Below are 17,721 nucleotides of genomic sequence, written 5' to 3'. Positions count from 1 at the left end.
GCTAGGAAGGATTGACGAGCGACGGTAGACTGTGTGCTGGTAGGTGTTGGACATAGGTCTGAATTTCCTTGCTGTGAATGTTACAAGCCCTTGCCAGTTGAACCTGACTGGCGTTATTGGTTGAATAAAATTGGTTTATGTTTGGGGTGGAGGCTGTGCCATGCGTATACCTGCAACCACGGCTGGGAGGTCTGGATCAAGTTGTTTGGGGTGGAGGCTGTACCATGCGCATACCTGCAACCACGGCTGGGAGGTCTGGATCAAGTTGTTTGGGGTGGAGGCTGTGCCTCTCCATGGCACACTCTGCAGTGCGTCTTGGTTTATCTCCTCGCACGTCTCGTGCCTTTAGACTTTCAATCTTGACCTCTAATTCTCTCATCGCTATATATGTTCGATCATTGTATCGTATCAGTTAAAGTTGTTCAGGAACGCTACACTCATGTCAAATGTCTGGACGAATCGTGGTACCATCACCACGACGTTTACCCCACCTTCATCATGCTTCACAACCACCTTTGACACGGTCGTTACCGAAATGTCCTTTTTCCACGTTGCGCATTGGGGCGGGTACGGCAAAGGCTACGGTGGATCATGCTATCCCAGCTCCGCGTCAACCGTGACGTTCGGCACCGCAGCTTCGGAGTCTGCCTTTGGCAATTATTATTACTCTCCCGCGTTCATCTGCCCAGCTGGATGGACCACCGCAAAGTCACTAAGCGTGGACCCTTCCTCTGGGTTGACGACGAGTACTGGCGTGTCAGCGTATCTTTGCTGCCCGAGGTAAGTCATCACGCGAGCCTTGTACATCAGACGGCTAGGTCTATATGTATCCAAGGTCTAGATCCCGATACTGACCATATCAGCGGACTGGCGTGGAGTTATGCGGGATATGCGCCATATCATCAGTGTGCTGTGACCACTATTCCGGGGAACGTCCTCTACAACGTCACCTTAACAGATGCCGGTTTATCGTACGCTTCTTTATCAATCTCCGCAGTCACGAGTGCTGTTGTATCTTGTGATGGCATCCCAATCCTATACGATCAAGCGGACTTGGCAAGTTTCCAGCGTGTTCTTTCGACCACAACATCGTCGTCGCAAACACAATCATCCAGCATTTCAAAAATGTCAAGTATTCCGCCGCCCACTGGGACTCCTTCGGGTAACTCAGGTCCGACAGGCTCAAAGGGACTCTCTTCCGGGGCCAAGGCAGGCATGGCTATCGCAGCAGTCCTCGTCGTCTTCGCCATCTTTCTCTTCCTCTTCCTATTCATCCGACGGCACAGGAAGCAGCAAGCTACCCAACGAAGCGAGCACGCAGCGACCAGCACAGCAGAAGCGGACGAAAAAGGCGTCGTTGTATCAGAATTCCCCACCTCAGCAAATAAGCACGAGCTACCCTCTCCCTATCATCAGAACCAAGAACTCGAATCGCCTGACAACCGCGCCAAATACTCAATGGGCCACGAGCTCCATGCTCCTGTTCCCAGTGAACTTGGATCCTACGGCCCACCCTCCGGCCCAATAGCGCAGGAGAGCTCGGCGTCGAATTTACGGTCACCTGTAAGCCACAAGGCTGTACCGACAGAGATAGCAAAGGACGACGACCCCGAGCTGGAGCGTATGAAAGCCGAGATTGAGGCGTTGCGAGTCGAGAAAGAGCGTAGGCTGCAGGATTTAGAGGGGAGAGAACGGGAGTTGAGCAGGGCTATTGTGGCGAAATCTCGGACGGAGATGAGAGGGAATCTGGGCTGATCATAGAATAGACGGCCTGGTAGGAAAGATAATGAATGCTGCTAAGATTAGAGGAAGGAGTATTGTTAGCGTGTGGCAGTTAAGATGTACCCGTTGAGTCACATGATTGACTCATTTGGAGTGATTGGCTTTTCTGCCTAATTTGCAGTACTGAGGTTTACTGCTGCCTGTCGTTCAAATGCTCTATATAAGCATCAATAACTGTAGTCTCAATGGGATAACTCAAACCAATTTCTTGAATCGTTCTATGTGCCACAAAGCGCGTCAATACCGCTTACCTAAAACCTGTGTTGTTAACGAGCCGGGCTGCACGGGTCTGTGCTCTACAGGGCATTTTTTACATAAAATCATTAAAATTAGGCAACAAAACAGCATTTAATTAGGAGTAGACCAGCCATGACGTTGCATAAGTACAGTAACCCAATGTTCCTGCTTTAAAACCAATTGATTGATCCAATATTGAGGGATTGCATCCCTTCTTCTAAAACAGCTTGGCGCATTTCTGCCACAGTTGTGGGTTGATGCAGACGACGATGCAATGCTTGTTTGAGGCGACGCTAGCACTTTTCAATTGGATTCATATCAGGAGACGTAGAAGGATGTGGTAGGGGGATAATGCCGAAGAAATCACAGCGGAAAGCTCTACGGGATGTGATCAAAGCTGCCGCGGACAAAACAGACGACAGTGAAGACGTTGCCCTCAAGCACCTTCTTCGGCGGTTCTTCTTTGCTCTGATCTGTCACGTCGTTGGTAGTGTGCCATTCCGGTCGCCCATCCTAAGCTTCTGTGCCATGCTAGGCAGGTCAGTACGCATGAGTAAGGTTGCTGAAGGAGAGGAGATGAAGACCAAATGGCAGGGGAAGGAACCAGGGATACTCAGCAGCCACTTGTCAGCCCTTACCTGGACAGCCCAGCTTCTCATCTTCGACTACGCCTGTTTTCAAGAGCAAGAGGACGAGAACCAGATTCCTGTCTTTTTGTCGAGGATCTGTAAACAGTTCTTCCAGCAGCTCGCTGAGACTCCGTTTGGGCACATCCTCCAATGGAGGCTGTATTTATTTAAGACCAATAAGCGACAACTTGCCAAACACCAAGCGCGGTGGTCTCTTGACAAGCAGACAGTCGGATACCGAGGGACAGATCTCCATATATCGCATATCCCGAAGCTTGTTTTGTCAGAACATGAGCAGACATAGTCAATATTATACTAAGATCTCTTATTCCAGGCCGGTGATCTCATCCCACTCCAGTCATGGAAACTAAAAGACGATCTGAGCATGCTAGATTTTAGAGAGTCTTGGCCCACCAACCCGGAGAACGTAGAGCTGCTCAAGGGTTCCGAGGTGACACTCTTGCAACACATACAAAAAAGTTCCGAACTTCGGTCCATGTTCCTGGTTGATGACCCAGATGGTACTATAGTTTTCAACCTTGGAACTATAAATGTCTACGAGGCAAAAATTCAGGACTTTCTCAAGCGAATGCTCGTCTTGTGTTATATTACAGTAGGCCAGCCATTGCGGGAGCCAGAGTATCTATTTATATTGTGGTATAACACGTCACGACAGAAACATATTATAATCTGGGAGAAGTTCGTTATAATATTTATACAGTATCACAAGGGGCGGCAGCAGTCTGGCGCCTACAAGGATAATATCCGTTTCTTGCCTAAAGACCTTGGAGATCTCCTGCTTTAGTATGTGACGTATGTTCAACCGCTCCGCCAAGTATTCCTCCGGCAACGAGAACCCAAAGCTTTAATTTCGCCGTATCTTTGGACTATACTTGATGGCAAAGTATGGCCTGATGGAACTGTTGCGGCTTGTCTGAAAAGGGTATGTGCTGGTGCTGCTGCTCGTGCTCAGATTCCTCAGCTACACACGTTGCATTAGCTTCACTTCTTAACTACAATCTATAAGGAGAAACTCTCTACTCGAGACAATGCAAATTTTAGTAGCCAAGATATATTACTTTAGAAAATATTGAGGATGAGCTCGATCTCGCAGCCCTTGTTTTTCAGAGTAATCATAACTATGCAACCTTCAATATGACGTACGCTAGCTCTACCACGCTCACAATAGATACTCTCCTCTATCGGAATCATCACGCTTCCAAGCTATGGCAGGATCTCTTCCGGTTTGATATAATTCTCCAAGGTAAGCGTGAGCGATCAGTTTCTGACGTGCTCTCGATTCGTATACTTGATGATATGAAACGGAGCCAGCAGCGGAAGAGGGTTGTATATTCTGAGACTGATTTTCTTACTATTGCACGCCGATACACTCCTGCTGAAAGCCGTTTTCGAGATACTGGTGGGTTATCTCCTGGCCTCCACATTATCACAATCCCATTAGCAACGACGTCCATGGTCGCGCTAGATATGCCTAGTGTCGTCCTACTTATTGTCCTAGCATCGGGAATCGAGGAGGATGACTCCAGCACAAAAAGGTCCGTCAAAACTTGTCCAGACGTAACTCTAGATTCACACCTTTGGGAAGCAAGGTCGTCGAAAATGCGTTGATTAGGAGGCGCGGAGAGTCCACTATGCGCCATCAGCATTCACGTATGAATTGAGAAGGGCATAAACGAACGCTGGGTAACACAGATAGGCTGATACATCTTTACTTGAGGGAAATACCACAGGTATAGATATTGCAGTCCTCCACCCACTGGGGCAATAGAATGCAGGCGAGTAGTAATCTTCCCCTGCTCCGTGGTACCATCGATAAAAGAAGCAGTACCCGTTCTTGATGGATAGCATTCTGTCCCGCCTGAGATCCAGTGCCCAACCTGTAGATACGTCTCACCTACAGGTGTTGTAAGGGAAAGACATGAGGCAGGCGGTGTAAATATAGTCGTGAGAGGACCACGATTGGTAAATTGGTATGCCATTGTATCAATTCGGGAAGAGTCCGATGCTCTACGGTGCAAGGAAATCTGGCGGACGCAGCACGCTTAATATGCTGCCTCGAATGGACGTGATAGCCCCCAATACTACTTTGCTTTGCAAGTTGACACGAATTGAGCCACTAGAAATTTGTGGGTTCGCTCATTGGTGACGAGAGACGCCTCCATCTGCAGCTCGACATTAGCGGCGGCAAGGAAGTGTATGCGGGGCCAAAAACCCCGCTGTTCAATAAAAACTCGCTGCAACTCACACTTTTGTTAGAGAAGAGTCTACAAGTTCTCGATTACTTACACACCAACATGACTAGTTCTTCAGGATTAGCTTGTTAGAAGAGATACAAGCTTTGCGAAACAGAAAGTATGAGATGAGGCATACCAGCAATAAACAACGTAGATTGGGGTTCCCCTCTGTCAGGTGAATCTTCAAGGTGTCGATACCCTATTTCAGGGCATCCTTCGTCCTCTCAATGCAAGCCTCAACCACATCCAACACCTTCTCATCCACCAAAGACGTATCAGGAATCACAGTTCCCAACCCACGAAATACTTGTAAGATTACATCATCGGCGCCCATAATCGCGTCAAGTATACTTTGCCTCCCTCCTTCAGCCACTCCCGGTAGCATGTTTGAAAAACACAACCCTGATGTCTGCACTCTTCAAGTTCTCCAGCTCCCTTCTCAAGACACGGAACGTCTGTGTTCTATGATACGTGCTCGAACTTGCCCGCCCTTCCACGACAACCCCAATCTGCTTCACCAAGGTCCTCCTGTCTCCGATGTTATCCGGCCAGCTGGTTGTTGAAATTAGGGGCCTGAGGCCCCTAATAGGCTTAGTAAGCCCTGGAACCGAACGCCATGGGGCTGTGCACTAGCTTAATACCCCGTCCAGCTGGAATACCCTGTACAGCTGGAATACCCTGTATAGCTGGAATCGGTTCAGCTGGCATAGGGATTTAGTGCATGTGATTTAGGGGGTTCAGGGCTATATATACGGGCTACTTACCACTGTAGAACAGCATTCAATTCAGTACGTTTTACTTGGCTTACATTGCAAGCACGTGACCCTAGCTTTATTACTTAGCTAGTTCAACACTGGTCACGCTGGCAGCGGTCATTCTCGCAGGAAACTGGAATGTGAAGTCGCCGCTGTACAACATGTCTACAGCCTCGGAATGAATTGATGGTTGATGCGTAACTGCCCGGTCATTGGTTCTTTGCCCCAGGTGCCGTGGATACGAGGTTTAGGTCGGAGTTGCAGGTGATAAAGGGGTTTCTGTATAGTGTATACCATAGTGCAAGCGTCACCTCGATGTCGGATAAGCTCTCGCACCTCCTATACGCAGTAACATATTGCTATAAATGCGTACTTGAGGATCTGACTACAGATTCCGACTGGGAGGTTGAGAAGCGTTGGAGCAGTGTGGGGAAAGGTTTCCGTTGTCATGACGACCCCGGGTTTGGTGCTGGGAGAGCGAATTAGAACCGCAGCTTGCGCTACCATTTACGGATCTTCTAAAAAGACCGCACAAGCACCAAACTCCTGAAGAGAGCGAGTAGGTCTGGTAGTTCAGCTTCCCACCGCCTGTCGGAGGGATCGGCTCGGGTCCGTATTAAGGTGTACTCCGTAGATTGCGTTGCATGGCTAAAACGTCCTGAAATTTCGATCTTACCTCGTATGCAGGTTCTCAGGGGCGTGATACTCTTGCCGCCGCCCGTTTTGGGGCCGGTGTCCTTTTCGCAGCTTCTTAGAGGCCCGTCCGTCCGTGTAGGAGCGGAGCGAGTCTGAAGTCAGACCCAATCAGTCGGGTTTACGAAGACCCGGGCTGCGGCACACCGTTAAATAAACGATTCGGGCGGTCAGCCCTACTCAGCCCTCCCGCCCTAAGGCAAGAAGAATCTTAAAATAGCCGGGGGTCATCCGGGACAGGCCTCGGCGAAGACGAGCAATTTGATGTTGCAATTTGCAAGGTTACTCGCACAGGTCAATGCGTTAGGCCCACTCCTCTATGCTCCAAAGCTCCACAGGGGGATTGTTTGTAGGGCGACAGAAGAGCGATCAAGGTTATCTCGTTATCTTTTTCTCTCGCAAGCTCCAGCCAAATGAGAATTTAATAAGTCTATTCAGTCTCCAAACCGCATGGTACGGAGCAAAGTTGATGTGAATAAAGGCTTCAAACGAGACCAGGGACTCTGCCCGCAGACCGGAAACTAATGCGAGTTTCGTCTCCACACCTGGGCAGACGCTCTTACCTCCCCGCACTTTTTGGCCCCCGACCTGCATTTCGCTGGTTCTTAGAGCAGGAGCTCTTCTCTCTTTCGTTCTTTCCCTTCTTCGTCCTTTCATTCCTTTTCTCAGAAAGCTACACTGTCATTACCACTTGATTTTCTTTTTAAAACGATTGTTGCGGCATTATGCCGTGGTTGATGCTCTCGCTGCTGATTTTCGGCACCTCGCTATGCCTTGCAGTTCCAGCCTCACCCTCGTCCAGCGCACAGGCATCGCAATCCACAGCCTGTGGTGCTATTGTAAATGATCAAGGTAAGAGATATTGCGTCTCTCATTTTGGTACACCTGCTAATAATTGAACGGAATAGAGAACAGTGTCTTCAATGCCAGCTTTGTCTATGAATGTCTCACAAGCGTGCCTTTTAATCCGGCTGTTGCATCGCAATTTCTGGACTACTACAATGACACGCTCCAATTCCAAAGCACTTTAACGTACCTCAAAGACCCGCCGCGCAGTTATCAGCAGCCTGGGGTTGATTTGCTGGGAGGTCTAGCGGCTCTGAAGAAAGGCGTTGAAGACGGCATCTTCCCCAACCAATACGAATTCGAGGCCGCACTTCAGACTCTCCTCTACGCCTCGCACGATAGCCATGTCAGGTTGAATGCAGGCATTCTTGCTGCCTTCTCGTTCTCAAGTCCTCAAGAAATCGTCTCACTGTCTCTGGATGGAATTCAACTTCCTCAAGTTTACCTGGTAAAGGATCTTGCCGACAGCAACTTTCTCTTGGCTTACAAACCATCCCCCATTATCTCAATCAACGGCGAGGAAGTTGTTACCTATCTCACGAAATTCGCTGGGAAGAACTCCATTGGCATGATCGAGCCCCACGGAGACTGGAATCAATTAATGCGCAGCGCGGCTCAGGATATCCAAGGCTACCGCAACACCTTCACCACGGCGACCTTCTATCCTGGTGACACGATTACATTCAACCTTGGAAATGGCACCAATCTGACTGAGCGATTTCAGGCAACTTATTATGATCTAGGTGACACTGGGCCGTTGCAAACAGGAGGCGATTTCTACAACTCCTTTGTCCTCGGGCTTCTACCGGCTTCGTACGATCCAGACTTGGTCGACAACAATACTATTAATATCACCGCTATATTAGACGACCCTGGTTCATTCGATAACGCGACGACTGCATCACCAACTGCAGCGCCGAGTGCGGCGCCAACAGCTTCCATTTCATCCGAACCAACATGTGGCAGCTGGTTCAATCTTGCGTATCCAGACTGCGCAGATACTTTCCAAAACGATCTAGGTACCTACGGGGGAGGCTTCGTATCCGGCTACTTTCTCAACAGCACGCAGGTTGCCGTCCTCAGCATCCCCTCTTTTGACGCTCTAGAGCAAGAAGCCGGCACTTTCGACTCTGCGATCCTAGATTTCATCACGACAAGTCAGAAAGCGAACATGAAGAAAATCGTCATTGACCTTCAATCCAACTATGGAGGGTCCCCTCTTGTGGCAGTTGATACGTTCAGGCGGTTCTTTCCAAACATCGACGCCTTCCAAGGTTCTCGCCTTCGAGCCCATCCTGCGGCAAACGTGATGGGAAACACCATAACGGAGTACTTTGGACTTTTTGAAAACACTGATGAGATGTACGCGGATCTGATTAGCAATGAATGGGTAGCAACGACCAAGATCAACGCCGATACAAATCAATTGTTCAAATCTTGGCCAGAGGAATTCGGCCGCCCTCAATCCTTCGATGGAGACAACTTTACAACAACGCAACGATATGATCTTGCGGACACCTTCTTTGACTCCATAGCGGTGGATGATCAAAACAAAACCTTTACAGTCTTTGGATATGGGTCAAATGCAGCTCCTGCAAACGCTGCTCCAGCCTATGCTGCCGAGGACATCATTATCGTAAGTCTTGTCGCACAATCCATCTTCAGCAGCCCCTAACATCCCAACCAGCTTACCGACGGAATCTGTCACTCGTCCTGTGCCCTCTTCGTCGAAATGATGCACCACGAGGCTGGCGTCCGAGTCGTGGTAGCGGGTGGGCGACCGGAGACAGGGCCAATGCAAGGAGCAAGCGGTAGTCGCGGAGCAAGCATCTACTACACCTACGAACTCGACCAAGACATCCAATTCACGCAAGAAATCTTGGAAGAATCCATCTTCGACTCCTCGTTCGCGAACCCCTATTTCCTGCCCAACCGCACGACCGAGCTCACAGTGCAGGTCTCATACGCTTCGATCAACCTGCGCGACCAGGTGCGAGCAAACGAGACTGTGCCGCTGCAATTCGCCTACGAGGCCGCCGACTGCCGGATCTTCTACACGCCCAGCACGTTCTACAACTACAGCGCGCTCTGGCAACACGCGGCCGACGCGATCTGGGCGAACCCCAGCCTGTGCGTGAACGGGTCAACAGGCTTCGCGTCCCAGGCAGGCGCGAAGAGCGATCTCAACGGTCCATCCGCTGACTCTAACGCGGGCACGGTAACGGCGAGCGATATCCTAGGCCACCTGAACACATCCGACACGTCCTCGCTCCCCTTCCTAACACACGACACCAACGGGCTCGACGACGGCGCCGACCCGGTCTCCAAGGCGAACCCCGTCAAGCGCTGCAAGAGCAACGACGACTGCGCCGCGCTGGGGAAGTCGCACCACTTCTGCGCCGTCGTCCCGCTGTGTGACGCGAACCTCAACCCGACGGTGACGACGGGGCTGTGTCTGAAGAAGTGCTCGAATGGGCCGCAGGGCGCGCCGGAGTGCAAGGCCGCGGAAACGTGTCTGCTTTCGCAGCTCATTTGTGATAAGCCCGGCCATTGTGTGAGGGAGAATTCGACGCCGAATAAGCAGGCGTTGGTTCCTAATAGTGCGGCGACGGTCCCGCAGGGCGTTTGTGATCTGATATGTAATGGTAAGGGTGGATTGAAGGCTGTGAAGAAGTCCGGGCCATCGTGAGAGTGCGGTGTGGGGTCGAGAATAATCAAGGGAGAGGAAGCGGCGTTGGATCATAGAGAAAATTCTGGGAGATTTTCATTGCAACACAGTTAGTTGCTTACTTCACTTCTTGCTAAATATATAATAAGAATACCTCATCCCGTTGGAGAGAGACAAGACTCATTTCTCTTCTCTACTCCCATCGACCACGAACCTTGCTGTTCACTCCAAGATTATGCTCACCTCTTGCCCAACGGCTGCTGCCTCTCCATTCATAATCCCATGCACATACGCCTCCCCCACAAACTCCCATTTCTCACCCGTCGCGTCCTTGGCTCTCAACACCACCGGAACGGCTGCCCCAGCCAACACCCACACCACATCCCTTTCCGTATCCAACGACTGCGCGGCGATCCCAAGGAAGTTTTTCCTCGTCCGAAACAGTCTCCGGCACTGATAAGCGGCGTTGAAGCTCTCCATGATATTCACAAGATCCTCGTGCATTTCTTCCGGGTAAACACCATACTCCTTTTTAAGCTTGATTGCGTGCCGAATGGATTTCCAACCCGGGATGACCGAGTTGTCCAACGCAGCCAACTTGTTCACAAGCCGCCGCGTGCGGGAATAGATTTCTGAGAGCGTGCGGAGTCGGGTGTCCTGTGTGATGATCCCGCTCTTGTTGACGGGGTTCTCGAGCGCTTTTCGCATGGACTCGATCTCGTAGTCCATTTCCCGAACAAAGTGTACGATGATCATTGGGAATGCCTTCCTCGCCTCGGACCCAGCCGGTCTCCCAAGAAACGAGTCTTTGATCAGCGTTTTCCAAAATGCCTCGAACCTATCTTCTGTTGTTGAAGTGCCAGAAGGGTTTGCAGATTCGAATTCCAGATATCGAGATAAGATATCCAGTAAAGTAACCATCTGGCACTCGTCAATTAGGTTTAGATCCGTTTCCGCACAGTTCTCGATGTCGTCAACGCGAATCCCCTTCACTAGGAGACGACCGGAATTCGTCTTGAGAAGAGGGAGTGCGAATGGCAACGCTTCCCCCGCAGCCCAACGACTCATGCCCGCCGGCGCAGGCGGAACCCCAGCTAAAGGCGTCCACACAAGGGGAGCACTGAAGTCAGGAACCCAGGACGGGAGACCGGGAAGTCTGCGCCAATTCTTATCTTCCACGAGCGAGAGCAAGTTAAGATTTTCCGTCTCGCGAATCGAAACGATTGAGGCTCGCTCGTAGACTTCGGCAGGAATGCTGTTCTTCATGATGAAGACCGCTGTCTCGTCCTCCACATCGCCGTCTCTTTTCCTCTTCCAGCTGCTCGGTTTCCACATGTTGAGGACCGCAAAGACACGATCTTCAGCTTTCGTGGCGCCGAAATATCTACTGTCCGCCAAGAGCCGCTCGAGCGTCAGCGGTAATGCCTGGGTCTTGTAGTCGTGAAAACGGAACTGGTTGGCGATGGGATTGCTGATGTATTGCGACGTCGTGCTTGGCTGGCCGATTGTCCTGTCTCTTTCTTCCATCGCTTCGTTGAGTAGTGTTCCGAGGCTGGTTGACTTGAGGACCCGAGATGCAGATGTGATTTGTGACCAGGGAAGGATGTTTGATCCACAGAAGACAATGAACTTCTTCGCGAAGAAGGTTTCTTGTACAACCCACATTCGACCGAACCATCTGCGGAGGACGAACGAACCGAAGCACACCCATTCAGTCTTTGAAATGAATTCGATGCCGAGGTTTTGATAGGTGTCGGCATTGCCTAGACGGGATAGCACTGCTGTCTTGAATTTCTCGGGCGGAATCTGAGAGAGTCGTTCCATGACGAGGAGGGCCTTTTTCAACCTTGGATCATCAGGCATTTCCGGGCCCAGCCAAACGACTACGCTCTGAGCGCGGGCATAAATCCGACTCATCATCCTAATCTGAATTCCCTTTTCATATTCGTTGTCTTGATTTATGCACACTGCGTCAATCCAAATCTTATCCTGTAGACCTTGAAGGCCTCCCTTGCCGCCGCGACTTTTACCGATTTCCACCAACGCATCACGCAGATTCTCAGCGATGTTGAAGGTCTGGCCGTTGCAGTCGATAGGGTAAGTAAGATTCTTCTCGTACACTCTCGGCATAAGGAGATATTTCTGGTAGAGAGGTTCCTCCCATGTGTATGAGAGGCAGTCGTAATTCGGGTTTCTGTCGAGCTCCGCCGCTTCGAGGGTGCATTTTATTTGATCGTCGGCGGGGGGGTTACTGATGATGGAGAGATTACTGATGAGGCGGATGGATCCGGCTTTCAATGGGCCGTATACGAAGGGTGCCATTTCCGGGGATGTAGAGACAGAGAGGAGAAGTGCTGCGATTCTGAAAATGTTCATGGCGAGAAGGGGATGGGGCCCACAGCTGGGTGGCAAGCATTCCGCCCCCAATCTGACACCATGATCATCAACCAATTGAGACCCGGATTCTAACGTCGTGTGCTGGGGTTGTAAGAGACCGAGAGCATCTGTGTCTGTCTAGAGAGGGTAGGGTGGTGAGCAGAATGGGTATCTGAGGATCTTGGCGGATCTCGGGCAGGCCCTGTGGTGGGAACGGTTGCCATTGCCCTGACGAGAGGGGAAAATGTAAAACGACACCCCCCCGGGTGTCGATTATATGAATCAGTGGATTTTAGAGTTTTAATAATGCCTAATTAGTTGCTTGTACTTACTTAAGTCTTTCTCTCGAATCAGATTTCCTAATATAGGTATAAGGAAGTTTATATATAAGAGCTCTAATTTGGGGCGTGGAACAGGCGAGGCGATAATTGCATACGAGGTAATTAGTTCCAGGCGCTTGATCGCTAAATTTTCAGGCTCTCATAGTACCTTAAAAATTCCGACTTTCCTTACCTTCTTTAAATTTTCTTAAATCTACTAATTATTATATAATAAAAACTTTATATTCTATTAGCTTATGATCTGGCTTTCTATAATATCAAAAAATAATTAAATTATAATAATTCTTTATATAGTAAATTAAACTTAAAGGAAAACTAGATTTTGTGGTGTTCCTCTCTACTTTAGGTTAGTCCGGCCCCCAATCGACCCCCGGGGGGTTGGGGGGGTCGTTTTACATTTTCCCCAAATTTGAGACATATTCCCTGCAAGAACTGACCGCCTGGCAGCGAGCAGTGTACCTTCCTGGAAGAACAGCCCGCCTTGCAGTCTGCCTTACTGCGAGTCAAATCGAAGATGCTTGACGCCCGACAGAGCAGTGGTCCACAGAATCAGCCACCAGTAGGGCTCGGATTAACTGGTAAGTATTACTGGTTCTTGGTCGTCTCGTCATGCGCGTAGATTCTTGTCGAGTTGCCATCCTGGATCACGACTGGATCGTCGCTGTGACTTCGAACTCATTGTTCATCATCTGTCAAGTTGTGCGTGCATTCGAAATGGCGGCCGGAACAAATTTGAGAACTGAGCCCTCGGAGCACTTGCAAAGGAAGATCATTAACAGCTTTTGGAAGAAAAGGCCAGCCGACATCAGAACTGTGGAATATATGTCGTATTTCCTCCATTACAACACCACTTGCCGAGCGTTGTTTCTAGGAACCATTCGTAGCGAGTCTATGGCAATTGCTTTACAGACTCATGAAGATATACTCGATGTGGTCAGCAAGATATGGCTTCTTGCAGAGGAGAGTCTCAATTTTGGCCGTCCGGAGTTACGAGCCTCACTCGCGCAGCTCGATTGCTTTGCTCAACAACCTTCATTCAAGATCGACAATTCGATCAATCTGGTGTTACGTCTTTGGTTGACAATCCGAATTCAAGACACGGACTTCAACCCAGCCGGCAAGACCATGCAATGGGATGATACATCGACATTCTCTGATTTCATGAACATACACTTCCCAGGACCGAGGCTGCAGGGACAGACTAACTCGGGAAACATGCTAGAAAGCAACTTCACAGCCGTCAATCTCTATCGAATGTGCGGTATTCGGATCGAGTGGATCAGCCACCTCGAAGATCACTTGACATTTGATATCGAGCGCCGGGCATTGATGGTGTATTCATTGGCTGGATGCCTTCAAGACCATATTGATGGGTACATATGAATCACCGACCCGAAATTAACTTCGAAGCTCACGTTTTTATGGCCGCACTATCCTCCCAACTTCTCTGGTTCGGGAGACATTACTCTCCCTCGGTATTCTATTCCCGACCTGGGATCTCAGAACCGAAAGATTTCTTTGCAATTCCCAGAATACACAACTCTATGATCATCCTTTTGAAAATCCCTGTCATGTCCATCTGAATGAGTTTTGGCATTGGAGGGACCGTCTTGCTCGGATCCACCATGAATTCCAAACCCCTGGACCAGGGTGGCGCCAACTCTGGTCCGATCGACGGAATCCATTGCAATGGTATACCTTTTGGTTTGCCGTCGCTATATTGATATTGACGCTTATTTTTGGTATAGCAACTACTGTTTTAACGTCTCTGCAAACTTTGTACACGTATCAAGGCCTGCAATTAGCTAGGCAAGCTGCGGCAACACCAGCAAGTGCTTCCTAGTAGACAATTAATTATGGAGTCAGGGCACTGTTATTGGGATAGATATTTCAATCATATCTGTACCACGTGGGTTCTGGGATATTTGGCCAGCTGCTTAACACTTATTGAAGCTTTTTGATTATTAAAGTGGGACAGATACACTGCACAAGATACAGATTTCGACTTTAGTAAGCTCTCCATAAAAGCAGTCAAAAAATCAGAAAATCACTTTTCGCTTCCGCGTTTTGTCCGCTAGCCAGGTCTGGGCCTCTATATAAGTGTGCGTGTCTAGGGATATGAAAGCAATGCAGGTACGTGACCAAATTCGCTGGACATAGTCTGTTTCTTGCTTGCCTAGAAAGATAGTTAGCGCGAGACATAGAGGAGAAGACTTCGCTCCTTCCTGCAAATTTATAATCCCCATACCACAAGCTTAAAACCTCTACTATATAGCTACTTGCCCTCACACTGTTCCTATGCTTGTAATAGCCCTTCTTTTCTTTTTGCCTTGTCCTCACCCCATTCATTCCCCATGTCGCCCAGAAGGAAGGCGAATCTTTGTTTGGGCTGCGTGATTATTCCCTACCCTCCTGACCACACCAACAACTCGCGATCCATCAATTTTCTCGAGGCCTACTACCGTCCTCTTCACCCCATCTTGCTTCATTTTCTCTTCCACTTCGCTATCCGTCATCATCGAGGCTATGGAAAGGTGATCTCTCGTCTCCTCAGTAACGGCTTGAGACAGCCCTTGCCAGGTATTGCCCAGCATGGAGAACCGGCTCTCGCGCGCAAAAACGGTCACGACGATGAGTAGCAAAATTATATGGAGCAGCAAGACAGTGCACACAGCCAAAAGCCCCCAGTAGCGTTGGGGAGTATTTGCAATGACGAAGTAATCCACCTCGGCTGTCTGGTTGTTGTTGAATTGAGCGATTTGGTCATAGTATGCCATGCTTGATAGCACAGTAATGATGGACTGCAAAGCAAAAGCTACAGAGGCGCCTGTGCTTACCATCTCCTGTACCAGCCAGACGTGCATTGGATCCGGGGCGATGAATTGAGGCTGTTGAGCAGTCGGCTGACTCGGCGGGCTGGCTTGCCACAGGATGGCGGTATAATTCCCGGCCATTCCAGATGTACCTCCAGCTTGGCCTTGCATGTTCGCGAAATCACGAACGAAAGGCTCGACAGGAGGCAGATCGGAGGCATCTGCTATCCAAGATGGTTTCTTCTCCAATTGTAGAACTCCCCTGTCTTCTAGAGATGCGGGATCGGGTCCTTGGCCAAGTTGATTTCGGATCTCGCTGAATGTGTACATCGAGTTGACCAAATCGAAGGAAGCCGCTGGTTCGGTCCGGTTGAAGTTGCTAGAAACCAAGACGGGAATATCTGCAGTACGAAATGCTGAATAGCATACAGTTACTCCGAGTACCAAGTCTCCTTTGGAATATACCAAATCCAGCCATTCTCCATTTTGGCTATATTCTGGAGGAGCAACAGGAGTCCCTCCCGCAACTGCATCCCAGGTATAACTTGAGCCAAGAGTCACGTTCAAGATCAGGTATGCCGCTCCATAGGCTTCCGACTCCTCGAAACCTGCAGAAAAGTTTCCAACTGCAGGTAAGACGTCCGCCACGAACTCTCAAGCCCCCAGCCTGGAAACCCGCGCCTAGTTGGCAAATTGCTAGTCTCCATCGGTTGACTTGGCTCGAATTAACCAGGTTGAACCCACTAAGTCCACTGGTAGGTGCATAACACTGAAAGGGGACCGATTCATTGTAGGTGGAGCGAAACATACTCCCTGATGGAGAAGGACTGGAACCAATGATTGAGTTCTGAAGCCTAGGTGTGATTGCGTTGGCTTGAAATGAGCCCTCCAGCAATAGAGTTTCAGTGTTGAGCACCTTTATGGTTTCATTGGAGAGTATTGGTACCTGGCAGGTCACACGCGCATCCAGTACTGTGGTTTTGCCGCTGTATGTTCGGATAGTCTGTCTGTCCTGAGCTGCGGGGAATGGAAGAAAGGCTCTCAAGGTCAGCCCTGTGTCGTCCACCCCGTGAGAAACAAAAGGTGGCTCGCTGTATTCTGCGAACGTCGGGTAGAATGGAGGCTTTCTCGACCAGGTAGTCCCACGTGTTAAGATCTCAGTTTGAGGGGCATTCGCCTGTTCGTTGCTGTAGTATGTGAAGCCGATGTTCAGCTCTGTTGAATTGGACTTCCCAGGGATCGACGATAGTCCAATATCACTAACTAGTACGACCGAGATGGCTTGAATCAGGCCCAGGATGGTGGTAGCCACAAACACCATGCCGGTCATCCCAATCTTCTTGCTGTTAAAGAAATGCCGATGAAATCTTTTCCGCGAGAGAAACAATAGTTGACCACTTCCAGTCCCAGCCCTCATGATTGAAATCGAAGCCAGCTGTGGCAATGGGACTTGGAAATTCTCCAACGCTAAAGCTGTCAAAATAGCACCGGCGACACCGAGCTGGAATGTCACGGCCTGTTTTATCACCTCGGAGGAGATTGTGACGGCTTTGACAAGCCAGTCTCGGACGATAATCGAGTGCCAGAATGAATTCCCGGAGTTGGCAAACCACAAAAAGCATAAAAATCCAACAGCCCCGAAGATCAACATCAGCCCGCATGCTAGAATGACTATTGCCATCTTGCCAAATTTCCGGGCCAAAGATGGGATTTGGATGACGCTGTTGTGAATTTCTTCGCTGCTGTTCTCTTGGATACGTTCTGGGACTGGTGAAGGAACTGGTGAAGGAACCTCGCTGTTCCTGACTTGGCCTTGACTGCCCGTCCACTGGGCCCCAACACTTGGGAGATGACTGCTCTCTCCATGACCTCTTTCCGTATTGCTCGCACTCCCCTGAGATGGGATCGAGGCTCTCCATTCTTGAAGCTCCACAGCCTCGTTATCTGGATGAGTTCGGTCAAGTAGGCAAGAACTTGCGTCGACTGCTTTGGCCTCCATATTCGTTGTCGGAGACCAAAGAACTCGAAAAGCATTAAATTGATGCCACTGGGTCCCATGCTTTTTACTACTAATAAACTTATGGGACTTGCCGGGCGGAGTCCTGGAGAGATTCTTGTGGTCTTTCGTGTAACACCAAAACACGAATCGGGAACCATATCGCTTGTTTTTTCCAGAAAGGGGTTGTCTAGATCCATTTTCCTTTTGTCTCAGCCGCCACATCGCACAAAGGGTGTGACAAGGCTGAGAGCTATGATATCATATACTTCAGATCGCTCTGGCTTCTCATCCATTTCCTCTGGCGTTCACACAAAGCTACATCGAAAC

The 17,721-nt window shown here is 49.6% G+C and overlaps 7 protein-coding genes across 7 annotated transcripts; 4 read left to right on the top strand and 3 right to left on the bottom strand.

The window, feature by feature from the left end:
• Nucleotides 1–366: 366 nt before the first annotated feature.
• Nucleotides 367–1,979, top strand: K444DRAFT_663133 (uncharacterized protein). The gene is made up of 2 exons (XM_024886788.1): nt 367–780; nt 864–1,979. The coding sequence occupies exons 1-2, from the start codon at nt 440–442 to the stop codon at nt 1,753–1,755; spliced, it is 1,233 nt and encodes a 410-aa protein (XP_024737706.1). The 5' UTR covers nt 367–439; the 3' UTR covers nt 1,756–1,979.
• Nucleotides 1,980–2,000: 21 nt separating this feature from the next.
• Nucleotides 2,001–3,327, top strand: K444DRAFT_721393 (uncharacterized protein). Its single transcript, XM_024888519.1, has 2 exons — nt 2,001–2,165; nt 2,220–3,327. The coding sequence occupies exon 2, from the start codon at nt 2,371–2,373 to the stop codon at nt 2,950–2,952; it is 582 nt and encodes a 193-aa protein (XP_024737705.1). The 5' UTR covers nt 2,001–2,165; nt 2,220–2,370; the 3' UTR covers nt 2,953–3,327.
• Nucleotides 3,328–3,800: 473 nt separating this feature from the next.
• On the bottom strand, nt 3,801–4,721 carry K444DRAFT_389956 (uncharacterized protein). Its single transcript, XM_024872424.1, has 2 exons — nt 4,348–4,721; nt 3,801–4,298 (listed from the first exon to the last, which is right to left on the bottom strand). The coding sequence occupies exons 1-2, from the start codon at nt 4,515–4,517 to the stop codon at nt 3,860–3,862; spliced, it is 609 nt and encodes a 202-aa protein (XP_024737704.1). The 5' UTR covers nt 4,518–4,721; the 3' UTR covers nt 3,801–3,859.
• A 2,355-nt stretch (nt 4,722–7,076) lies between these two features.
• Nucleotides 7,077–9,886, top strand: K444DRAFT_629270 (uncharacterized protein; the record flags this gene model as incomplete). Its single annotated transcript, XM_024883035.1, has 3 exons — nt 7,077–7,203; nt 7,260–8,833; nt 8,885–9,886. The coding sequence occupies 3 exons, from the start codon at nt 7,077–7,079 to the stop codon at nt 9,884–9,886; spliced, it is 2,703 nt and encodes a 900-aa protein (XP_024737703.1).
• Nucleotides 9,887–10,087: 201 nt separating this feature from the next.
• K444DRAFT_528101 (uncharacterized protein) lies at nt 10,088–12,187 on the bottom strand (the record flags this gene model as incomplete). Its single annotated transcript, XM_024874688.1, has 2 exons — nt 10,088–10,576; nt 10,613–12,187. The coding sequence occupies 2 exons, from the start codon at nt 12,185–12,187 to the stop codon at nt 10,088–10,090; spliced, it is 2,064 nt and encodes a 687-aa protein (XP_024737702.1).
• Nucleotides 12,188–13,096: 909 nt separating this feature from the next.
• On the top strand, nt 13,097–13,974 carry K444DRAFT_721387 (uncharacterized protein; the record flags this gene model as incomplete). The annotated part of the gene is made up of 2 exons (XM_024888518.1): nt 13,097–13,160; nt 13,202–13,974. The coding sequence occupies 2 exons, from the start codon at nt 13,097–13,099 to the stop codon at nt 13,963–13,965; spliced, it is 828 nt and encodes a 275-aa protein (XP_024737701.1). The 3' UTR covers nt 13,966–13,974.
• Nucleotides 13,975–14,912: 938 nt separating this feature from the next.
• K444DRAFT_721385 (uncharacterized protein) lies at nt 14,913–17,414 on the bottom strand. The gene is made up of 3 exons (XM_024888517.1): nt 16,206–17,414; nt 15,420–16,003; nt 14,913–15,383 (listed from the first exon to the last, which is right to left on the bottom strand). Exons 1-3 carry the CDS (start codon nt 17,392–17,394, stop codon nt 14,928–14,930), a joined length of 2,229 nt encoding a protein of 742 aa, XP_024737700.1. The 5' UTR covers nt 17,395–17,414; the 3' UTR covers nt 14,913–14,927.
• Nucleotides 17,415–17,721: the final 307 nt, after the last annotated feature.

Source organism: Hyaloscypha bicolor, assembly GCF_002865645.1.
Source record: "Hyaloscypha bicolor E unplaced genomic scaffold K444scaffold_58, whole genome shotgun sequence".
NCBI classification, from domain to species: Eukaryota; Fungi; Ascomycota; class Leotiomycetes; order Helotiales; family Hyaloscyphaceae; genus Hyaloscypha; species Hyaloscypha bicolor.
This window is presented reverse-complemented; position numbering and strand designations above follow the sequence as displayed.

What these genes read in the sequence shown, in the direction of transcription:
- K444DRAFT_721393 (XM_024888519.1), top strand. Translation starts at nt 2,371, where the DNA reads ATGCCGAAGAAATCACAGCGGAAAGCTCTACGGGATGTGATCAAAGCT.
- K444DRAFT_721385 (XM_024888517.1), bottom strand. Translation starts at nt 17,394, where the DNA reads ATGGAGGCCAAAGCAGTCGACGCAAGTTCTTGCCTACTTGACCGAACT. An exon ending in CAGTCCTTCTCCATCAGGGA is followed by an intron (nt 16,004 to 16,205) that starts GTATGTTTCGCT and finishes ACTTTTCTGCAG; the next exon opens with GTTTCGAGGAGTCGGAAGCC. An exon ending in TCTGGCTGGTACAGGAGATG is followed by an intron (nt 15,384 to 15,419) that starts GTAAGCACAGGC and finishes TTTGCTTTGCAG; the next exon opens with TCCATCATTACTGTGCTATC.
- K444DRAFT_663133 (XM_024886788.1), top strand. Translation starts at nt 440, where the DNA reads ATGTCAAATGTCTGGACGAATCGTGGTACCATCACCACGACGTTTACC. An exon ending in GCGTATCTTTGCTGCCCGAG is followed by an intron (nt 781 to 863) that starts GTAAGTCATCAC and finishes TGACCATATCAG; the next exon opens with CGGACTGGCGTGGAGTTATG.
- K444DRAFT_389956 (XM_024872424.1), bottom strand. Translation starts at nt 4,517, where the DNA reads ATGCTATCCATCAAGAACGGGTACTGCTTCTTTTATCGATGGTACCAC. An exon ending in GCCTATCTGTGTTACCCAGC is followed by an intron (nt 4,299 to 4,347) that starts GTTCGTTTATGC and finishes GATGGCGCATAG; the next exon opens with TGGACTCTCCGCGCCTCCTA.